General features: G+C 36.0%; 1 protein-coding gene across 4 annotated transcripts in view; it reads left to right on the forward strand.

Moving 5' to 3' along the window:
• Positions 1 to 487: 487 nt before the first annotated feature.
• Positions 488 to 22,458, forward strand: part of LOC122574063 — a 33,334-nt gene continuing 11,363 nt past the window's right edge. For 2 of the 4 annotated variants that reach the window (XR_006318881.1, XM_043741162.1), the window contains exons 1-3: positions 2,390 to 2,585; positions 17,224 to 17,317; positions 17,940 to 18,056. Coding sequence is in view for 3 of the 4 variants with exons in the window: in XM_043741162.1 (XP_043597097.1) it covers positions 17,969 to 18,056 (88 nt within the window). In the remaining variant the exon portion in view is untranslated. Of the gene's footprint in view, positions 640 to 2,389; positions 2,586 to 17,223; positions 17,318 to 17,939; positions 18,057 to 22,458 lie in introns of those variants that run through there. The other 2 variants (XM_043741164.1, XM_043741165.1) reach the window with 2 other exon arrangements.

Consider the following 22,458-nt stretch of genomic DNA (forward strand, 5'->3'; position numbering starts at 1 on the left):
ACATTGTTTATATGTGCTATTATTTAATAATTATTTATGGAGGCAAAGGATCTCTCTATTCGAAAATTCCATTAGGCGGCTTTCGACATGCCGTTATAGACTTTAACGAGTAGGCAAGTATAGTGTTTAACCTTTTTTTTTTTTTTTTCGTGGAGAAATCCTCATGAACACTCACTGTTGCCTCGCAACAGCCGAGTAGTGTCGGACTCTTATCGACTAAAACTCCACGGTGGTCCTCCTTTGACGTTTATCAAGGTGACCCGGGGTTTCTTTCGAATTTCACCGGGAGCACCTCGACGTCAAATCTCCCTGTTGGTATGAAGGGAGGCATCCAATTGACTGTATTCCTGGGTTGCCAAATCGACCTCTTCCTCATCCTGGGTTGCCAAATTGACCTCATCCTGGGTTGCTTCCACTGTCAGTTGCCCCAGGGGCCCGAAAAAACGGGGAAAAGCGGCAGAGCTCTAGCGCTTTCTTCGTCAACACCCCGCACAGAGCGGTCACCCATCCTAGACCGCCCTGCGCCTGACGCTGCTTAACTTAGTATAGTGTTTAACCTACGATTTCTCTTATAAAACGTCGCGTAGGATGGTTAACGTCTTCAAATGTCATAATCTTCTCCTCTAAGATTTGTACGAGGTAAGCTGCTGCCCATGTATCGTTCGATTTGAGGATCTCCGTGCATCCCGCTGCTTAAGCTAACTTACTCTCGCGCACACGTATGTTTTGGCTAATTTTTAATTGTCAATAACTAAAAACAAAGACGAAAACACAACCTTTCCACTCTTGATTTTCGTCTTATTTCAACGTCAGGAATCACCCTTTAAATATTTTTACGCTTGTAAGCGAACGCTCTGTATATCAGGATAAAATAACTTTGAGCTTGCTCAGTATGTTGACGTATCCCCAAATAAACTCAAAAAACAATTAAAAAAATGTAAAACACATAAAACAAAAGCCGTTGATTTTATCCAAGGAAAAAGGTATTTTAAGCCTGCAAGATGTGTGTTAAATTGTTAATGCTGTTTGTTAAACCTACGTTTTTTATGATAAACGCCTCTTCATGGAAATTGTATCCTGTATTTTTACTGTTTCCTTGTCATATATATCATTCTTTAAATATATATTTAAGTTTAATTAGTAAAAAATTTGATTTGACAAAGACATTGTTGCAGCTAACGTGTTTGTTATAATATTTCAATTTTAAGGGACGTACGTATGACTAACTATTGGTCATACAAGAACTTATTTTCGTCTATTCTTGCAACAGAGCCCGATTTGAATCTAAGATATAAGGAATGAATAAAGAACGTGTTTTGGTGAGCTGAAGGTGCATATGGATACTTGTCCCATTGGAGAGCATAAGAGATCCATTGGCAAACTAAGTCAATCCGAGTACATGTGCTTCTATTCGTGTATACGGAACCGTTTCCACGGGCAAGCTAAAGTGGCCGGGCCAGTTGAAAAGTCGATTGTGTACAAATATATGCAACCGTTTCCACGGAACCCAAGTTGTTCCTACTATAACGGAACATGTGTGACGAATCTGACGATCTCGTAGCGAGCCATTGCATCATAAATTAGCGTTGAACCCTCAAGGAGCCTGCCCTCAAACGAAAGCATACCGCTCCCGATCAGCTGCACATTGCAAATATTTTATACGCATTTTATGGTTTTTTTTTCTCAACGATAAACGAAATCATTAAATTTTGGACTTCTGTCAAATATTAACAACCGGAAATATGTGTAGTATTACGACAGAAAATTTTCCGTCATTATAATACCAATTATTTATATTAGTGTAACTCTGCTTCACGAGCAGCCTTTCATTTCTTAACAGATTTTCTTTATATCATTACTTTCCGAGATACGAAAGCCGAATTGTTTTTATTTTTTTTAACGGAACTATACATTTCTCTTGAGATCACTTGTTAGCATTTCCGTAGACGAATTCGTTAACCTTTCACCTGTGTACGTTCGATTTCAATTAATCTTCCAAATATCGAGCCTACGAATTTATTAAGTTTTAGGGAAGAAACTTGGTTGGAGTAGGAAACACGGGACGGTGGTTATGTTCGCGCCTGAAATGCCATTTGTTAAACATTGCCTTTTGAAACAAATGCGAAGAGTCTGTGTCAAGAAGCGTTTAAATTGGTTTGACCACAGCTTGGGTTAACGTCAATAGATCTCTGATTATATTCTACAATCGGATAAGTATCTATATTCACCCCTAATTCACAGAAACATTTTCTTCGTTTATTTTTTATCTCTTCGATTCGATTCGAAGTCTGTTGCAAAAATAGACGAGAATAAGTTCTTCTATGACCTACAAGTCTGTAAGACTTGCGCGTTGGCTGGCGTTCTGTTTGGCTTTGCCTGTCGACGAAGTATACGTACGTAGTTTCGTCAGTCACGTGGAGAACTTGCGTGGTTTCGGTTTGTTCCTCCTGTTCTTTCTTTTCTTTCAACTTCTTCGGTTTGCTTTGCTTCGAGTTACGTACGTCTAGTGGCACTAACAGCGACAGTGGTGGATTCGAGAAAAGTTAAAAACTGTGGTACTTAACAACCGGCAAATTCTGCTGAAAGTAAGAAATCATTTCAATTTCTCAATATTCCTTAAGTTTGCCTTTGCGCGAATTTCATGGCTTCTCAATTTTATTGATATTACATAGCTCTAATTTTATTTCTCGTATCGTCGAAAAAAGTATTTCATTAGCGTAAAATTTTACAGCATAAAGGTATTTTGCAGTAAATTATTCTAAGAAATACCATGACTCTGACACATTTATCATTTATTACCTTAAAAGTTGTATGTTTTGGAAAAATATACAATTGAATGATGCAGAAACAAAAGTTAATTAGAAAACACATAGAAAGTATTCGACTTTGACCAAGTACTACTAATTACTATTGACAAATTACTTCTAATTAACTTTCGTTTCTGTTAGTTATACCGTTACTTAGCTTATATCGTGGTTTGTGACCGATGATTGTGCGAACTAGGAAGCTTTTGAAATAGATGGTTTCATCTTAATGCGAAATAAGAAAAACGTTGTGATTCCTTCGAATTCTTTCTCAAAACAGCTGCATTCGATTGAACCTTTTATCTGGAAGGCATGAGAACAGCAAGGAAACTTAATAAAACGACGGCATCCTTACAAAGATCGACGTGTGAACATAAATATTAAAAATTACATATTCTATCATTAAGTATTGATAAATCACAATAGATACAAGTTTTTTTTTTTTATTTTTTTAAGTAAATCATTTTACAATTTGTCCATTAGGACATTTGGTAAAATATTATAGTTTGGGTTTTGATGAAATATAGCATGTGGATGGTTACCCCCAGTGGGACTCCATCTTCCAGGTTGTTTATTGCTCTATTGTGAGGTCTGCAGGATACTTCTTCTTCAGTCTTCTTTCTATTATTGTTTTATTCGTTTCAGCAACCAGCTGATAATAGATACAAGTAAGTATAATAAGTATAATAAAAACAGGTGGACTATTCGAACTAATTGGAATGGAGCTATGGAAAACTTGGATAATATCGAGTTTTCCGAACAAATGAAATTGTGACTTCGTTTCATATGAAAAGTAATAATTTATTGCGCATTATTATATACGCTTCAATCATTTTCTTAAGGGTTTTCTCATCTGTCTCTGGAAAAATTATTCGCATAATAAGCTGGTTTCGTCTATATTACTTGTATGCATTATCTGAACAGATAATTTTATCTCGTTGTTAGTTCTATAAATCCTGTTTTACTGATTTCAGTAGCAGATCGATTTGATGATAGTACTTTTATCTGACATATTCAGTCCACGAATGCCATAACGTGACTCAAATTTTGATAAGTAATGATGCTTTAAAGCTGTAATCTTCTCTTAATGTCTCGTTCAATTGCAATGCTTTTTTTCGATATAGCGCCCCTTTTTCACATAATCATGTCAACATTCTATTAGCAGAGTTCCTCTGCGATTGTATGAATTTTTTATATTGAGTATATGTGGGAAACCTTTTTCTGCTCGATACGGCTCTTTCACGGAAGCCTGAAACGGTGTTTGACGAAGTTGTGTTAAGTGTAAACAGTGCCAAGCGTAACGAGAAAGCATCAAGACTCTCATTCGAGATCATCTTCGTTGAAAGAGAATAATTTTATGCAAAAGAGTGCACGAAGTTGAAAATTATGCGATCTTTAACTACATAATTTTCATAAAAGAAATCCAAAAGTTTTACACAAACACTTACTTTATTAAGAAATTTAACGACCAACTGCAATACAATTTACGTGTTCTAAACGTATACATCATGAATCTTAAGAATATTTATTCTATAAATAAATAATAATTAAGCCATAATAAACAACTTTAATTAAGGTCACAGTTTCGTACGATTCTTTTTCTTTTCGTTTTTGTCATTTTAGTTTGATCAAATCCTTTTTTATTTATTGTTTAACGTCACATCTCCTACATTTACATGCACCTCGTAAATAATATTATTTATACGGAGATACACTTATGTTTGTGGTAGTGTTTATATGCAATAAAATGAGTAGATCAGTACGGTTTTGTATAACTTTATAGTTGATGCAAGAGGTCAATTTTTGTTAAGAAACTTGGAATCCTTTACATTGCGCTTTACTAGTTATGTTTATGCCTATACGTCGTATATCGTTGGGTATCTTTAAGTTATATATTGTGCTTTCAAATTTCAGACAATAGCAAATTAGATATTCGAGGGTGATGTTGGCGTTACAGTAATAACAAAATTCGGGGTTTTGTTTTTTAATAAAGTATGAATGCGTTATACATGGAGGTCATTTGCACTTGTTTCTTTTTCTTGTGATAGTTACAGTCGAATTTACTTCGTGTATATCTGTCCCGATTTTGTGCAAAAACGTGTGTTAATTTAGGCATAAGTTGTTTCACTCGTATTTTAATCTTTTTCGTTACAACTCTTTTATGTCTTTATTGTGTGCATTGGATTGGTCATTTCCATCGTAGTGTAATGTTACTTTCGTTCAGTTATTCTTTGACTCGTATGAGAAATGCTTCGGTTGCTCGAGGTTTTTCTCGTGTAATTGGGGATTCTCTGTAATATTCTGTACACGTGATTGTTGCACGTTGTAGACATTGTGATCTCGTGAGTCCCACTATGGGGGATGGCAGCGATGAGTCACATAAATAAAATGGAAACAGAGCAAGCAAAAATCTTAAGGACAATAGTTAACGCTCCATGGTACGTCAGAAATGAAGACATACGAAAATATTTAAAAATTCCAACAGTTAAAGAGGAAATCGCCAGATATGCAAAAAGGTATAAAGAAAGACTCGCAACACACCCAAATCAGCTGGTTGCTGAAGCGAATAAAACAATAATAGAAAGAAGACTGAAGAAGAAGCATCCTGCAGACCTCACAATAGAACAATAAACAACCTGGAAGATGGAGTCGCGCTGGAGGTAACCATCCACATGCTATATTTTATCAAATATTAAATTATAATATTTTATCAAATGTCCTAATGGACAAATTGTAAAATGTAAACAAACAATAAAAAAAAAATGTGATCTCGTAAGAGAGAGTGATTAGTTTTCTTCGGGATTTTGGTGGCAAGGACGCTGTAGACTGTGCTAGTTCGATATGCCCCTGTTGCTATTCTGGCTCCTGCGTTATGAATACGGTTTAGAATATGAAGTTGATGATGCCGAATTATATACGATGCAGCTTACCGCATATGGTGCAGTAACCTATTTTCGGACGTATTAAAGCTTTGTTAGTAAGACTTGGAATCTTTTGATCGACTGATCAATTCTTCGAAGCCATAGTCTTTATGACGTTTAGTCTATATGTACACGGTGTCAAAAATTATTTGTCATGTATCGGTGACCGCTGGGGGTAACCATCCACATGCTATTCAATCACATGTTACAACATTTTACCTAATGTCCCGCTGGACAAATTGTAAAATTAAAAATAAACAATATATAAAAAAAAACATGTATCGGTGAAATGTTTCTACTTCTTGGATCGATGGAAATCAATTAAAAAAGTGGATCGTAATTTTGACCTTGAGTATGATTTGTAAGATCAATCCTTTTTATTGCGTCATATACTACTCGTCACAAGGAACAAAAGTCTCACAGGATATATGGATCGCGAGACAACCGTTCTCCTGGAAAAGGATATTAAAGTTCCATTAGTTTTCCAACTCACTCTACTCATAATGTGCTTATATTCCGCAGTCAGATGCAGGGAAAATAGCATCTAGTATCGTAAAAATTTCACATCTATCATTAGATATCCTATATCCTTTTCTCTTTCTTTCTTCCTACCTATTTATTGTAAACAGGCCAGTGCTCGCATTCTACATTACGGCCAAGTTTCTTCTCAAGATCACGTATTGACTTCGATCGATGAAAACCATATTCAACCCGATGTTTTAATCGTTCGAAGGTATCCAACGACTCAAATGTAATCCATTCACCCCAATAAAAACAATTATAAACAAATATAAACAATTTCTTTTTTCTTATGAAGTAATTGTCTATTCCTTTTAAAACTTGCGCATTCCGATTCTACGTAACAATTGGAAAATTCGCTCGTTCTAATGAATGATTATAACGCACGACCTTCAATATAGACAATTTTTATCAACAAATAGTTTCTAATCAATCGTAATTTATTTCTAATTAGTCTATATACTTTTGCTTCTCGTTCGCATATTATTTATGTAATATCGTGGGAATATATATTATTATATATTATTATTATTATATTCTGATATTTGTGATTTAATGATGATTTATTTACAATGAATGGATTATACAGATGTAGACGGAAAAACGATGGTTGTTTAGCATGAACTAGTCGCAATAACGCGCTATAATTTACCTCTCGCCACAACGGATTCAACGTTCTCTCTCGACAATGACTTCTCGATTCACACTCTCTGACTTCCCAATTGGCACTGCCTGCTTTCGCATCCCTTTTGTCTTTTCTTAGACCCACCACGCACGTGTTCCGCAACGGCTCGTGGCCGAGGTCACGAAGGCCTTTTTTACAAAACTATACGATTGAAGAACGCCTCGGCCCTCGCGACATTGTATGATTTTTTTTTTATTTAATAATTTACATTCACAATTTGCCCAATTTGGACATTTGGTGAAATTTTTTAGCTGCTTGATTATCGTGTGGGTGGCTACACCCAGCGGGGTATTATCTTCGTGTTTGTTAGGTTATATCCTCTGTGAGATCTGCTGGATGTTTCCTTTTCAGTCTTCTTTCTATGCTTGATGTTTTTTTTATATTGTTTATTTTTAATTTTACAATTTGTCCAGTGGGACATTAGGTAAAATGTTGTAACATGTGATTGAATAGCATGTGGATGGTTACCCCCAGCGGGGTACCATCTTCGTGTTTTTTAGGTTATATCCTTTGTGAGATCAGCTGGGTGTTTCCTTTTTAGTCTTCTTTCTATACTTGTGTTGATCGTTTCCGTAGCCAGCCGGTTTGGGTGTGTTGTTATTCTTTTTCTGTACTTTTCCGCGCATCAACTAATCTCCTCCTTGACCGTTGGTATTCCCAGGTCCTTCCGAATGTCCTCGTTTCTAACGTACCATGGGGCGTTTACTATTGTTCTAAGAATTTTAACTTTTATTGTCTCTATTTTGTTTATATGGCTCATTGCTGCTGTCCCCCATAGTGGTATTCCGTACGTCCAGATTGGTTTTGCGATTGTTTTGTATATTTTTAATTTATTAACATTGTACGTGATTTAAGAATGCCTCGGCTCTCGCGACATTGTATGTGGCTTACCCGCTAACTCCTAGGCCTTTTGTCCGCGATACTACATTTATTCGAATAAATATTTTATTTCCACATTAAAATATCCTAGGACGATCGATCCACATGCAAAATCGATGTGTTCAACTCAACGCTTGCAAGTGATTATGTTGTGAATTATAAAGGCTTGAGCGAAAGTTGTATCAAAGCTACCCCCTTTCCAATTTCGATGATTTTGAAATATGTTATCAAGTTTAATATTTTGTACAACATTTTTCTATAGATAGAATGGCGGTCGACTATAGTTTCCGAGATATTTGCAAAAAGCTATTGGTTCCTGTGGATTCTGCCCTTAATTGTGCGTCCGTAGCAGCGTATAATCAGCCTTACGGCGCTGCGACCAAATACAATGGTCTAATCCAAATCTAACTCCTATCTTTTGTATATGGTATATAAAAAACGAGGGTTGGGCGCATTTGGGTATTGCGCCGATCTTTTGGATAAAAGCCCCGTGCTGTATCTATGTTGTGCTTCTCAAATTATCAAACATTGCAAACGTCTTCCGAATTGGAGTAGTAAGGACGTGTGTGACAGTTTTCTGTATTTGTTTTCCTGTTGTTTTATTGTGTTGCATGTTGTGTTCTTCAAACATGAGAATCTTTTTTTTTATACGTGGAGAAATCCTCATGGATACCCCGAGAAGCAGAACTTACCGATTAAAACCCCGCAGTGGCCTACCTAACGCTTAATCACGTTGACTGCCATGACACCCGTATTCGGGTGTCAGCAAAGTTTCTGGTCAGGCCACGTAACCCATATTCGGGTGTCGCTTATTTGACTACTTGCGAAGGATCGTCGTAGGTATTTGAAAAGATATTCCATAATAATAAAACTGTTGAATTGTTGTAAAAGTAATACGAAAATGATTTATCAAAAAAATTATTTAGAATGTAAAACTTTAAAGCATTCTATACATAGCTGAAGTTGGTCGGGACAATTTGGTCAATAAGTTGTTGTTTTCTTCAAACTCTTTTGTGCCTTTGTTCGGTCCATTCGACGTCTTTTATTTGCATAACGTAGTTTGCATACGCGTCTAATGCTTCTTCCGGAATCATTTTTCCGAACGGCGATATTATGCCGACTCCGTCGAAAACAAGAATTTTTTTGTATTTTCAGACAACCCTAATAATTTTGCAACTAATAATTGTCTAAATATTCTAATATTTATATTCTTCCTTGTTGCAATTTTGTAAACCATCAAAGCGTTTACAACAGAAATTCCCAGAAGGAGTTGAATGCCAAGTTTTCTGTACCATTTGATTCCTTTTGTAATTGTGGTGGCATAAGAAACCATTTGGTCGGAATAATCTATACCGCACTTTCCTTCGTTATATTCAACAACAGCTAGTGGTTTTAATGTTGCGAACAAACGAAACGAGAGATCATTGTTGAGATCACCGCTTGAGCGACTCGCATTACTCAAATATCGATGGGAGCACCTAGCATAGAACGCTTGGTACTACTGCACGCGTGGCCTGACGGAGATTTCTTTGAAAACACGCGTGGCAGTCGACGTGTAATAGGAGTACTCCGGGACCTCAATATAATAGAATCCCAATTGTTACCTACTTTTTGCTTTTTTGCAATAGAATGTATCCAATTCTTTTCTTGACCTTTATAACGGGGGTAATACTAGAACATAATTTAAAATATATTCCTGTTGATTTTTGCAAATTATAAATAACAAAATAGACAAACAGACAAAGGAAGTCAAGCTTAATGTCGTACTTCTAACAACAGCTCATAGATAACAAGCGACATTTGATTGTAGCTAGTGTTCCTTGAAATTTTCCTTGAGATTGTGGCTGACTCTCACTTGTAAGATAAATGTCCGTTTGAAAGCTTTGTACGATATGACATTTGATCTCTCAAAAATAATCTCAAATTGCGTATTTGAGAATAGTTTTCGGAGCTTTACTTTTAGATAGACGGAAAACGTTTACCAAGAGTTTGTTATCCGTCCGAATTCTCAGAACTGTATCCATTTGAGATTCGTGTATGTCCAATCTCTGTGGTTTGCGTTTGAAACTGCCGCTTTTAGTCACGTGTCATACAACATGTCGTTGGTGGATTCGCAAAGTTGCAAGGGCCAAAACCTTCAACTTCAATTCTTCGATTCTAATTAGCTAACTTAATCGATGATCTTTCTGCTTATTTACCAAACAATTGGTTTTGAACGTGTATTAAGAATACATATGTGCACAAATGCAGTTAACGACTAAATTAAACTGGCCGAAGATATATAAGAACATGTACCGATTTTCCACAGCTTCTACAAATTTTCACAACGTGGAAATAATAGTAATGGATTTCGTTGAAATTGTTTTACCGAATGTTAATTTATTTTGGATAAAATAATACAGTATCCCATCCTGAAAAATTAACCTGACCTTGAAACGCCTCCCATTACTCTTATAAATAAATCATTAAAATTATTATAATTATGTATTAATATCCGGATATTTGTCTGATGAACTTATAAAAAGATAGAGGTGCGTGCGTACGTGCGTGCGCGCGCGTGTGCGTGTACGTGTGCCTGTGTGTGCGCGGGTGTGTGTGCGCGCGCGTATGTGTGTATGTGCATGGAATGTAATCGTGTCATAAAACTGCAGCATCTATTCAGCATTCTCGAATGGATGCTCCTATGACAGTTCTGGTCATAATATGAAATTGATTCATATTCTGGAAACAGCTAATAATAAGCGGATAATAAGGTTAGTTCGTATCTGCTTGAGAGGAACCTGCAACACTATCTTCGCTAGCTGCCAGTCTCTCTCGCATAGTGTCCACTTGCCAGAAATACTTTCAAATGCAATTTGGGTATTTCTACACGTACACATACTGCTGTGTGTAAGAACGGAACAAATGTGTTTCTAATTGCTAATTTTCATATTGCTTATGCAGCGATACACGCTAAATCCGTTAGGCTGCTTTCTCTATGCTTTATAACCGATTCTATATTTCGTGGATTTATAATTCGATATTTTGTAATATATATATTCAGTCAATGCATTATTATAAAAGTTCATTTCAACATTTTTTTCATAGAATTCCAATCTCTTATATTCATTCACAAATGGTTTTTCGTCGTAGTTGTTTATAATTTATAGACGGCGATTTGAAAATTTTGGAATATAAACAGTAATTGTCGATACTTCAAGATTGGGCCGGACTTGCAGTTGGCGAAGGCTAATTAGTTTTTCTAAATTGGATCAGTTCGTTGAGTTACTGTCAGCAGATACTTGCTCACGATCGGAGAAGTATCGCACTAAATCGTAGTTGAATTATCTACAAGAACGGACTAGATGAGATTGAATTGCTAATCTAACATCGCACACGGACTGCAAGTTACCGAAAGTTGTTAAGATATACCGTATGTCGCGCTGAGACTATCGATAAAAGAATAGCTGAAGAAACAGGGAAGTATGCGTCGCGTAGGCTAGACGAGAATATATTATACATTTAATCGCACTAATTATAAAATACCAGGAAACGTATATCATACGCCGCGCTGTGACTTTTGGCATTGAAGTTGGCATTGAAGAAAGAATTCAAAACCACGAGGTTAATTTATATGCTTTGGATAGAACTTGAAGATACCTCGTTGGCTAACGTCAACTTTTTTCATGTCAAAGCGAAGAGTTTATGGCCAGCGAAAGCGACGGTGCAAATGTCATTTCTATCAGTATCATTTGCAAACCTTCAATTCGGACGGACACGGAAATAATCTTTCTTACATTTTGTTCACAAACCTGTATCAAATGAAATGAATTCGTTCTATAACCCTGTCGAAGTCCCTACCACAGTTTAACCACAACAAAAAAGACAAATAGTTACAAGGATACGTAACATGTGGACACAGTTCACACACACATTTCCCACATTTGTTTACTTACATATATATCTCTGTTTCTCTCTCTTTCTCTCTCTCTCTCTCTCTCTCTCTCTCTCATAGTCGTAATTTAATAGTCACTAGCTTTCTCTCGTCCAAAGATTAAATCAAGGATGTCTTAGCTGAAAAGAACATCGTGTTTAAGTCATTTTTTTGGTTTTTAAAAGTACGAGTTCTTCTTTTCGAATATGGTATTCTATCTATATTTCTGCAGAAAGTAGGCAAATCAAGAATAATCGATGCTCTCTATAATACCTTGTTATCGATTGAAGCGATATATAATAAATGATTCGTTCAAGTAAAAGAGCCAGAACATCAGTTATTTTTCACCAAACGATTCTAAATGCAAATATTAACTAGGAAAGTCGTGAAATATATTCCTACAGTCCTTGTAATTGTCTTTGATTGAACGTAAATGAATTTAAATTGCTGTGACAATTACTGTGACAAAAACTTATAAAAATCATACAATTTTAACGTAATGCGTGTGCATTTACATACAAATTTACGTTGAATCAACAAATTTTTCAAGATTGGTACAGAGGTGCTTTTATAACCATACACAGAATATCATTAATCAATAATGAATAGAAATCAAAGTCACACGTAAATTTAGATGATTCATTATAAATTCAAACCTTTTGGAATCTTAAGTACCTGTATGTGGAATTATTTAATTGCATTTGCATTAAAAAATTTAAAATTTGCAGTAACTTAACTTTTGCACTGACAGTGCGTCATAAGCGCCCGCCAAAAACACTACAGTAACACAACTATTCTTGCTTATACGCGACACATACACACACACACACACACGCACACACATGTAAGTACGTTTTGATTATAGTACACGTACATGTATCGTTGCGTAAATTTCAGTCCGATTATTTGGAACATAACATTCAAGTCCGTAATCCCGTATATATGTATATACACAGTATAGTATATCCTGTACAATATAGTTGAAGTTACCGATACGACTTTTATTAACAATTAATAAGACGTGTCGACTTTTATTAATCAAGTTACGGGGCCTCTACTAACATTTTCTGTGTTTTTTGTTGCCCTACCCGTTTTTACATCAGGTTCGTTGGCACGTCTCGATCCAAAGAATATCTTTTCAATCCAGTGGCTCTCTGATTTTGCATCAGATACCTCTGTATTTTCTCTAACGACTGTTCGACTTTCCGTTCGTCTGTGCCATGTTCCAACCTCCTGGCAGCTCCTCGATTTTGCATCGAGTTCATCTGCGCTGCTTTTTCCAATGACTCTCCAACTTCGCATGTTATTCATTCATGCACTTTCGAGCCATTGCGGCTCCTTAACTTTGCACCAAATTCGTCCACAAGTGACTTTCGCACTGGTCGAAACACCGCACCGGCTAGTAAAGATGCGTCTCCAATAACGAACAGTTGTCGAATTGTTCGCGAATATGTCACAGCCGCCGGTCAGACAGATTTCCGAGCGCCGTGGGTGCACCAAATGGGTTCCCAAATTAGAGTTCATAGCTTTTAGTTAAAATTACGTATACTCTAGCTTGTACAAGCTGCTGAAATATAAAATATCTGAAATATAAAAAATAGACAAACATTGTGCGAAGATTATATACTAGAATTTTATATGTTTTCTGTATCCGAACACATAGAGAATAATGGTAAAAATGAAACGTAATACGTACAATTTTACCGCCATTTCAAATCCCGTATTAAAATTTTCTATTTACTCAACTACCATTTTTTCTAAAAAAAGAAATTTTATTCTCTTTTTTCATCATGATAGTGCTCGATCAGACACAGCGCAAACGTTAAACAAAATAATTGGAATCAAGTTTTCGGTAGCTACGTTTGGAACAGTGTACAACATAGAAAGGTATATGTATAGTATACTACATATCAGCACACATATATATATAGCAGATTGAACGTCAGTTTGGGATCAATAGATGCAATGTGTCACGAATTCTCGTACGTTACAAATATTGCATGTTATGGCATGGTCGAAACTTCGATTGGCGAACTTTGCCTATAGTACATGATGCGCTGTTCAAGGTCAGTAAGATCGTTCAATCTCGAGTTATTAAAAAAGAAAATGCTATTCGATTGGTAACAGAATCGCTCATAATTTTTTATTTTATAAAAGTATTCTACAAAACACAGAAAATATTTGTGAAAAGTGCTATTGACAATTGGTTTAGAAGCCTGCTCTATTCTTGTAAAGGAATAGTCAGTGAGCTTCACATAGTTTGCGACTCTATACGCTAAAATATTTTTAAATATATAAATATTTTCAAAAATAGTAATTAAAAATAGTAGATGTGTTAAGAAATGTTAAGTTGGTATGATCGCCAGTTCCTACAAGCTAAGTCGGTACGATTTCTAGCAACGTTCTTTTGTCTTAGGAGTCGACCACGTGTTAATTATCTGAGTGTATCCGGTGTGTTCAAACGTTTTATGTGAGGTGGCAAAATATATAAAGTATAATAGAATCTGTGTGAATCTATTAAAAACCAACCCTAAACCTATATTAAATAACAAGATGTCCGTACCATAAATTCCAACGATTGAACTGAGATAAGGCATATCAAAACTCCTCTTTAGACAAAAAATATATGTTTGATTACGACGTATCGTAAATTCTTCGTTTGATAACCTCTGTTTAAATATACTTGACAAGTTTTCGGATTCCACATTCTCAGAAACTAAACGTCATATGAAAATATGTTATGTTACATTTTCGACTTACCTTTTCATGTAGAATCACTTCCTACCCGCTTGTATCACCCATCAGGCCTCACACACAGGCCTGTATATCTTACACAAACTTATTTCCAAATAAAATAACCTAAAATAATCAGGCAGACTTCCTACAATTAGTTATTTTTCTATGGTTCTATTCTATTTGGAAAAATTATACACTTAAGTAGCACTACGTTTGTTAGTCTCTTGATTTAGGTTGATCTTTAATTCTTCACCACTCAAGTAGTTACCGTCCTGATCGATTGGTCTGCTTTTTAATCAACGCATCTAATCAATTCTATCGATCAGCATTGATCGATATCTTTTCGAGATCTCGGAACTCGTTCTGAAGTAGCTGTTGAACCGTTAGCAATAACTACATAGTTATAAACTGGGTTTATGATGCGGACGTGATTTCACTATTCTTGAGTTTAAGATTTTTAAGTAGTCCAGTCTTTATATTTGCATCTCGTATCGCAATCGTATATTTAAAAATAATCATACAGTGCACTCCAGTTATATCTCGAATAAATATTTGCCACCCAACAGCGGAAATAAGGTAATTTTGACAAATTATTCGAATAACTCTTCTAACCGCTACCGAAAATAGCTCCTACATCTTGACAATCGATTGTTGACTCTTTATCCAATTATTCTTTGGATCTCAGTGCATTGGTGTTCAACGTGTTATATGTCTAACCCCTGACATGTAATATTTCTACATAGCTACTTTGATAATAAAAAAATTTCTAAATTTAAAAACACGCGTCAGTATTGTTTTTCAATTTGCCATATGACTTTAAATAAAATAATATAAATCACATTAGCGGCAAATATTATCATTACATCAATTACCATCGATACCATGTTACGCGGCATAGATTGTACGAATATTTTCAAATCATATTATATCTACAACTGTCTTTGTGAAGGCAATCAGCAAATTTGATCAATGTAATATTTTACTAATCGAATTATACTTTTTGTGTGGATTTAAGAAGGATTACAAGTTAATTCGAACCTCTGTTCGCTGAGATTCATAAAGTATACTAACCATGTTCATTTAATTGCAGCAAAGAACCAACAGTATCTAATTTAATAATTTAAATCAATCGATAAGCAAATTAACATAAATTTCTATTTTGTAAAATATGAGAGTGTTACCGAAGCAAAAGGTATACATAAGTGGTTCGTTTTTTGTTTTCATTCAAAATGAAATATCATGGAAATTGATATTTCGGTGTTTCTTTAACGCTATGGAAGCGCTTTCATCGTGTACTTCTACAACGGCACCGAATTCCAATCGATGGATCACCGATGGTTTTAAAATAATAAGTACTACGTCTTGTAGTTTACCTACATGACGTGATTCGATCTGGTTCCACGTGATTTAATACATCCTCTATATCTTTATAATGATTCTAGCAAGCAATTGACATTATTTTGTTTTTTGTACCAAAGACTTTTTTTTATTATTATTTAATTTGTATTTTACAATTTGTCCAGCTGGACATTTGGTAATTTTTTCTAACTTAATTACTAAATAACATGTTTTTTTTTTATTGTTTGATTTTAATTTTACAATTTGTTCAGTGGGACATTAGGTAAAATGTTATATCTTGTAAATACATAACATATGAATGGTTACCCCCAGCGGGGTACCATCTTCATGTTTTTTAGATCATATCCTTTGTGAAATCAGCTGGGTGTTTCCTTTTTAGTCTTCTTTCTATGCTTGTGTTGATCGTTTCCGTAGCCATCCGGTTTGGGTGTGTTGTTATTCTTTCTCTGTACCTTTCCGTGCATCTGGTAATCTCCTTCTTGACCGTTGATATTCCCAGGTCCTTCGGAATATCCTCGTTTCTAACGTACCATGGGGCGTTTACTATTGTTCTAAGAATTTTTGCTTGTAATGTCTCTATGTTGTTTATATGGCTCTTTGCTGCTGTCCCCCATAGTGGTATTCCGTAAGTCCAGATTGGTTTTACAATTGTTTTGTATATTTTTAGTTTATTTTCTATGCTTAGTTTGAATTTTCGACTTGTTAGCCAATGCATTTGTCTCCTTGTTGTCTGTATTTTGTATATTGTTGATTTAATATGCTGTTTCCATGTGAGTTGTGTATCTATGTGGAGTCCTAGGTATTCGACTTGTCTTGTTTGTGTTATGTGCGTGCCGTTAAGTAGGATGTTTGGTGGCGTCTGCTTTCGCAATGTGAATGTAATATGGTTGCATTTGTTGGGGTTTGCTTTTATTTGTTTAGCTTGTAGCTACTTTTCTATTTTTGTGATGTGTTCTTGCAGTAATGTGACTGCTGTTTCTGGGTTAGTATGCCTGACTAGTACAGCTGTATCGTCCGCGAATGTCAGTATTTTGCTATAGGTAGGTGTTGATATGTTGGCCGTGTATAATGTGTATAGTATTGGTCCTAGGACGCTTCCTTGTGGAACCCCAGCCTTGATGTCTTTAACTTCAGAGTATGTGTCCTTGATTTTTATTACGAAGGTTCTGCCGCTTAAGTAGGATTTTATTAATTGGTATATTTGCTCCGGGAATTGTTTTCTGATTGTTTGTAGCAGGCTTTCGTGGTTTATTTTGTCAAATGCTTTCTCGATGTCCATAAAGAGGGCTGTACAGTATTGTTTGTTTTCTAATGCTAGTATTATTTCATTAATGAGCCTGTTTATATCAATATGAAAGCGAATATCTTTTCTGAAGAATAATTTGTATTTCGTTTTCATGGTTTCAGAGAAGCGTAAAGGTTGTAAGAGTGGAGGGAAGAAATCGATCTAGAGGACATGTCACAGTGTCACTGCACAAACATCAGGATGTCAATCGCAGTGGTAGGTATATTAAAAGTCGCTAATATTCTATATATATATAATAATATAATATATATTTATAATAAGAACGCTATTTTTTCTCATTAATATCTTCATTAATTTTAAACCGATTATTATTTTTGTGAACATCTTATGCAAGCTATATTCAAAGATTTTCTATGATAATAATTACAAAATTTGGTAAGTTTGGAAATTCTGGCATGAAAAATACTTAAAAAAAATTGAATAGAATTCTGTAAAAATATAGTTGAATAAAAGCAGATTGTAGAATGTTCATAGCATAAACTAATTTTTAGACATAACAAGCTTAAAAACGTTACTATTAACGGATCATAAGCATAGCGCTTGATTACAACGCGACACGATCCTCCGAATAGAAGAACACATTACATTTATTTAAAGAACTTTTTCTATGAAAAGAGTGCGCCTAACTAACTTACAATTGTTAAGTAGATTAATTTATTTTGCCTAATACATTAAAAGACAGAAGAAAATATACTACGTGCCAATAAATTTATGTAAACGAAAAAGATATTAATGTAATATTATTTATTATTATTTCAAAGTTTCTAAGATTTACTTATACCATTTGTGATTATATGTTTTATTTTTGTTCGTCTAGGACACGTGACAAAAATTGAACTGGAATTGATGGAAGCTCCGGATGACACGATCCTCGTTGGATCGATGCCATCTGAGTTGAATATCACCGGTGAAATTAATTCGACTTATCCGGATGGTGAGTTAAAAATCCCACAATACTCAGACAATAGTAGCTCTTATAGTCCGTGAATTCGAAAGTTTTATATGGACACGATTCGCTTTGCCATTTTACATCATAGGATCCCAAAAGATTCGAGACACATCTAAAGATTTAAAGTTTATCACAGAGAAATCGATCCTTTTGTGCTATTACGTTTGATTAAACGGACATTTCAATTTTCCTTCCCATGAAAAATCTGGCGCAGGAATTCATGAGGATAGAAATTTAATCTTGAGAAATAGTAGCCAGAGAATGATAGAGAAAGTGAAAAAATGTCGTTGGAAGAACAGAAAATGACAAGGGCATGTTAGCGTGGTAGCAGTGCATAGCTGGCACGATGTACTTCATTGCGAAATTAACAACAACAAACGAACCCAATAATAAATATATACATTTTCATTAACTTTTAATATAATATGCGTGGATGTTAATAAAATGAAAGAGATACGAAATGTAAGTCGAATAGAGAGAAGTTGGACAGGTCATTCATTGATCAACAGCAACATTAGTTCTGTATTTCAAGTATAAAATTAAATCGCTTGTAACGTGCAAAATAAGCCTCGAATGACATTTTTGTACAGGCTGTTCGAAAGAATGGTTCTACACCGTGAAATGAAATTCAAGGTCAAGACTTTTTTATTCCATTGTATTCCACTGTACGAGAATAAAAAGTCTGGATCGCAACTTAACCATTCTACAATGAAACTTTAATTTATTTTTCCAAAAAGAACAGTTCAGTTGCGACCACTTTCGAACAACCTGTATGTGCACGAATCTTTTTAATTATCTTGATACCTAGAATCATAGATTATAATATATATCTGGTCCTCTTTTTTCGACAAGCAAGGAGGATAATAGCAATTTTAAATTACCAGTGTGATATCGTGGTGTGTACTGGTGTAAGGTTGAGTAGTCAGATGACTGGTGATACACAGGATGCAACTAGCACTTTGGACAAACATCATAATGTTACTGATTGTTGTTTTTCGTTTTGCTAATGAACATTCGATCAGAATTTTTGTTGTTGAACTGGGTCCTTGGCTTATTGGAATGTCTGGTTAAATTGTAAATAATGTCAGTTGTATTGAGTCTAATGTTAGGAAAACCGAATATTTTAGACGCACCCGAGGACGAGTGATTGTCAGGATGGCCGTGTCGGAGATGTAGGGACATCGGGCCTTTCTTTTGGAATCCTCAACACTTGGGCTCGAGGTGACATAACCGGTCGCCGAACGTAACCACGGTCACGGGATGAACGTGTCTACCTAACAGAAGAAGTACCGATATTGAGGGACACACGCTGTATTAGCAAACAAGCCCCGGCCAGGAGCAATGTCGGCTCTACGCGGGTCTGCCTAGTAACGGCGCCTGGAATTTTGTTGATGTCCCTGACCAATATGCAATTGACAAATGAGATCGTATCAGTCTTATATTGTGATCACCTTGGAGAGTTTACTGATATCGTCGGGTCTGTCAGTCAGAAAGTAACCGAGCGTCACAGCTAACGTTATTTAGTGTTTCAAAATATAATCTATTGTACAAAGAGTTTTTCCCGTTGACCGTGGATTCGTTTGGACCCAAAAATATTGTTAATAGCGTTCGTTAAACTTTGTAAAAGTCATATTTATACGTGTAAATATAATTTCTGTTATGCAAAACGATGGCTAATTCAAATGAAGAATTGTTGTTGTTAATTTGTAAAAGAACAAAACATTACTCACAACTACACTACCAATGTTACGTTTAACAGTGTTAAGCGTAAAATTTCAAGCCACAAAAGCCTCGAAGCTCTTAAAATATCACTCGATAAACGAAAGAAAACAAAAATTACAAAGGCCACTATAACAAGGGTATACACGTACTCATCACATCATATATAAATGACAAACAAATCAGCAAAATATTGCTTAATATATAATATGTGATACGTTAGCGAGTACAAGAAGGATGAAATCAGCTGTTGGCGGGAAGAAGGTGAGGAATACCAGGACAAACGTAAGGCCTTGAATCGACTAGATACGAATCGCGAAAACTTCGCTAGATGGCTCTCGATCAGTTATTCTTCGAGATATGCCGCTGGGACAGATTACTTGCGAGGCGAACTGGATTTCGCGAGACCTACTTAGAAGAGCAGTATGGACATTTTCCAAGCAGTGAAATGCCATTCCTATGCGACAGCAAGTAGCAATCGTTTAGGTATAGCGATAGATGTGTGTATTGAAGATACCAAATATGTATAAATGGAAATTTTGGTCTTTTTATTACCAACAAAGCCATATTTGAAATGTTATTCCTCGCCATGCGAAGCAAACTTCAATGCTCGTGCTTTGTTTATTCGCGATACAAACTAACGAATAATTTACGTGGCGAAGATGATTGACATATATATGTCGAATTATTACTAGAGTTTTGTGTCGAATCATCATTTGAATTGTGGGCGCGTATCAATTCTTCATTTGGATTTACCATTGTTTAACTTAACTAAATTATATTACACTTAAATTGTATAACACGAACAGATATAACTTTTACAAGGTTTAACAACAAATAAGTTTAACGAACGCCTTTAACAATATTCTCGGGTTCAAACGAATCCACGGTCAACTGGAAGCTCTTTGTACAATAGTTTATATTTCCTCTGTATCGCAAATTACGTTAGCTGTATCGCTTGGTTTCTTCTAGGCCGACTCCCCGATATCCGTAAACTCTCCAAGGAGATCTCAATAAAAGACTGCCTGGATCTCATTTGTCAATTACATATTGATTAGAAATATCGACAAAATTCCAGGCGCCATTGCTAGGCAGTCCTGCACAGAGCCGACATTGCTCCTAACCGGGGCTTGTCCGTTCATACAGCGTGTCCCTCAATATTGGTACTTCTTCTGTCAGATCAAAACGTTCATCCCGTGACCGTGGCTACGTTCAGCGACCAGTTGCGTCACCTCGAGCCCAAGTATTCCAAAAGAAGTGCTCGATGTCTCTACATCTCCGACATATAAATCGGTCCGAATCGTGTGTGTCGCAGTCTATAAGATATCGATATCGTGTTTCGAGCGTGCGTTTTACTTCGCGCCCCGGAAAGATAATCATTACGAAACGATGCACGCAGCAGTGCACGCCGACACAATTTATCTGTTAATTTGGTACATAAATTTCGTCGGGCAGCAGTTCAATTTCCGGACTTGTTACACTCGCATGTAATTTCCGATTAGACGCAGTGAAACTGGTCAAGTACGGACTCGTTCCCTGAACATCGTTGGAACTGCTTTTCATCTTTCTCCTTAACATTTTCCTTCAAAAGACTACGACACACGCCCTGAAGTCGTTTCTGTTCACGCATGGGAAATCCAATATAGAACCGCCGACGCATTTGTCACGTAGAATTCAGGGTTGGATGATAAAAGAAAAAAATGCTGAGTCGTAACCCAACTATTAATCTTCTTTATTATAAATTCACCACTTGCAAGCAATAGACTATGGGAATGTGTGCCGTCCGCCATAATTTTTATTTTTACGCCGCCTCCGTCGTCGGAGCCCGTCGTCGCCGCCGCTGGTTGCTTTGAATTTGCCGCGTTTTGGTCCCGGAACTACCAGTGGACTCGTCAGTAAGGCTACGTCCGGTAGTCCCTGCCTTAGACGCAGAGGGAGTCTCGCTAGCTGCCGTATTTGTATTGCGCCTCTGTATATTCGACCGCTAGTGAAAGAGACAGACTCGTTGTCGTCGTAGTAAGCCCTCTGGTGTTGACGGTTGGGCACCCGGATCGCCCGGGAGGTGTTACGTGCGCGTTGATGTTTGTCAATTTGACAATTTGTCCATTAGGACATTTGGTAAAATATTATAATTTAATTTTTGATAAAATATAGCATGTGGATGGTTACCCCCAGCGGGAATCCATCCTCCAGGTTGTTTATTTTTCTATTATGATGTCTGCAGGATGCTTCTTCTTCAGTCTTCTTTCTATTACTGTTTTATTCGTTTCAGCAACCAGCTGATTTGGGTGTGTTGCAAGTCTTTCTTTATACTTTTTTGCATATCTGGCGATTTCCTCTTTAACTGTTGGAATTTTTTAATCTTTTCGTATATCTTCATTTCTGACGTACCACGAAGCGTTAACTATTGTCCTTAAGATTTTTGCTTGCTCTGTTTCTATTTTATTTATGTGACTCATTGCTGCCATTCCCCATAGTGGGACTCCGTATGTCCAGATTGGTTTGATTATTGTTTTATATATATTTAGTTTGTTCATTATGCTTAATTTAGATTTTCTATTGATTAACCAGTACATCTGCTTCATTTTTTCACGTATTCTGTTTGTTATTGATTTTATGTGATACTTCCATGTAAGGCGTGTGTCTAAATGTATTCCTAGATATTTGA

The sequence above is a fragment of the Bombus pyrosoma genome, linkage group LG13 (genome assembly GCF_014825855.1).
Source record: "Bombus pyrosoma isolate SC7728 linkage group LG13, ASM1482585v1, whole genome shotgun sequence".
NCBI classification, from domain to species: Eukaryota; Metazoa; Arthropoda; class Insecta; order Hymenoptera; family Apidae; genus Bombus; species Bombus pyrosoma.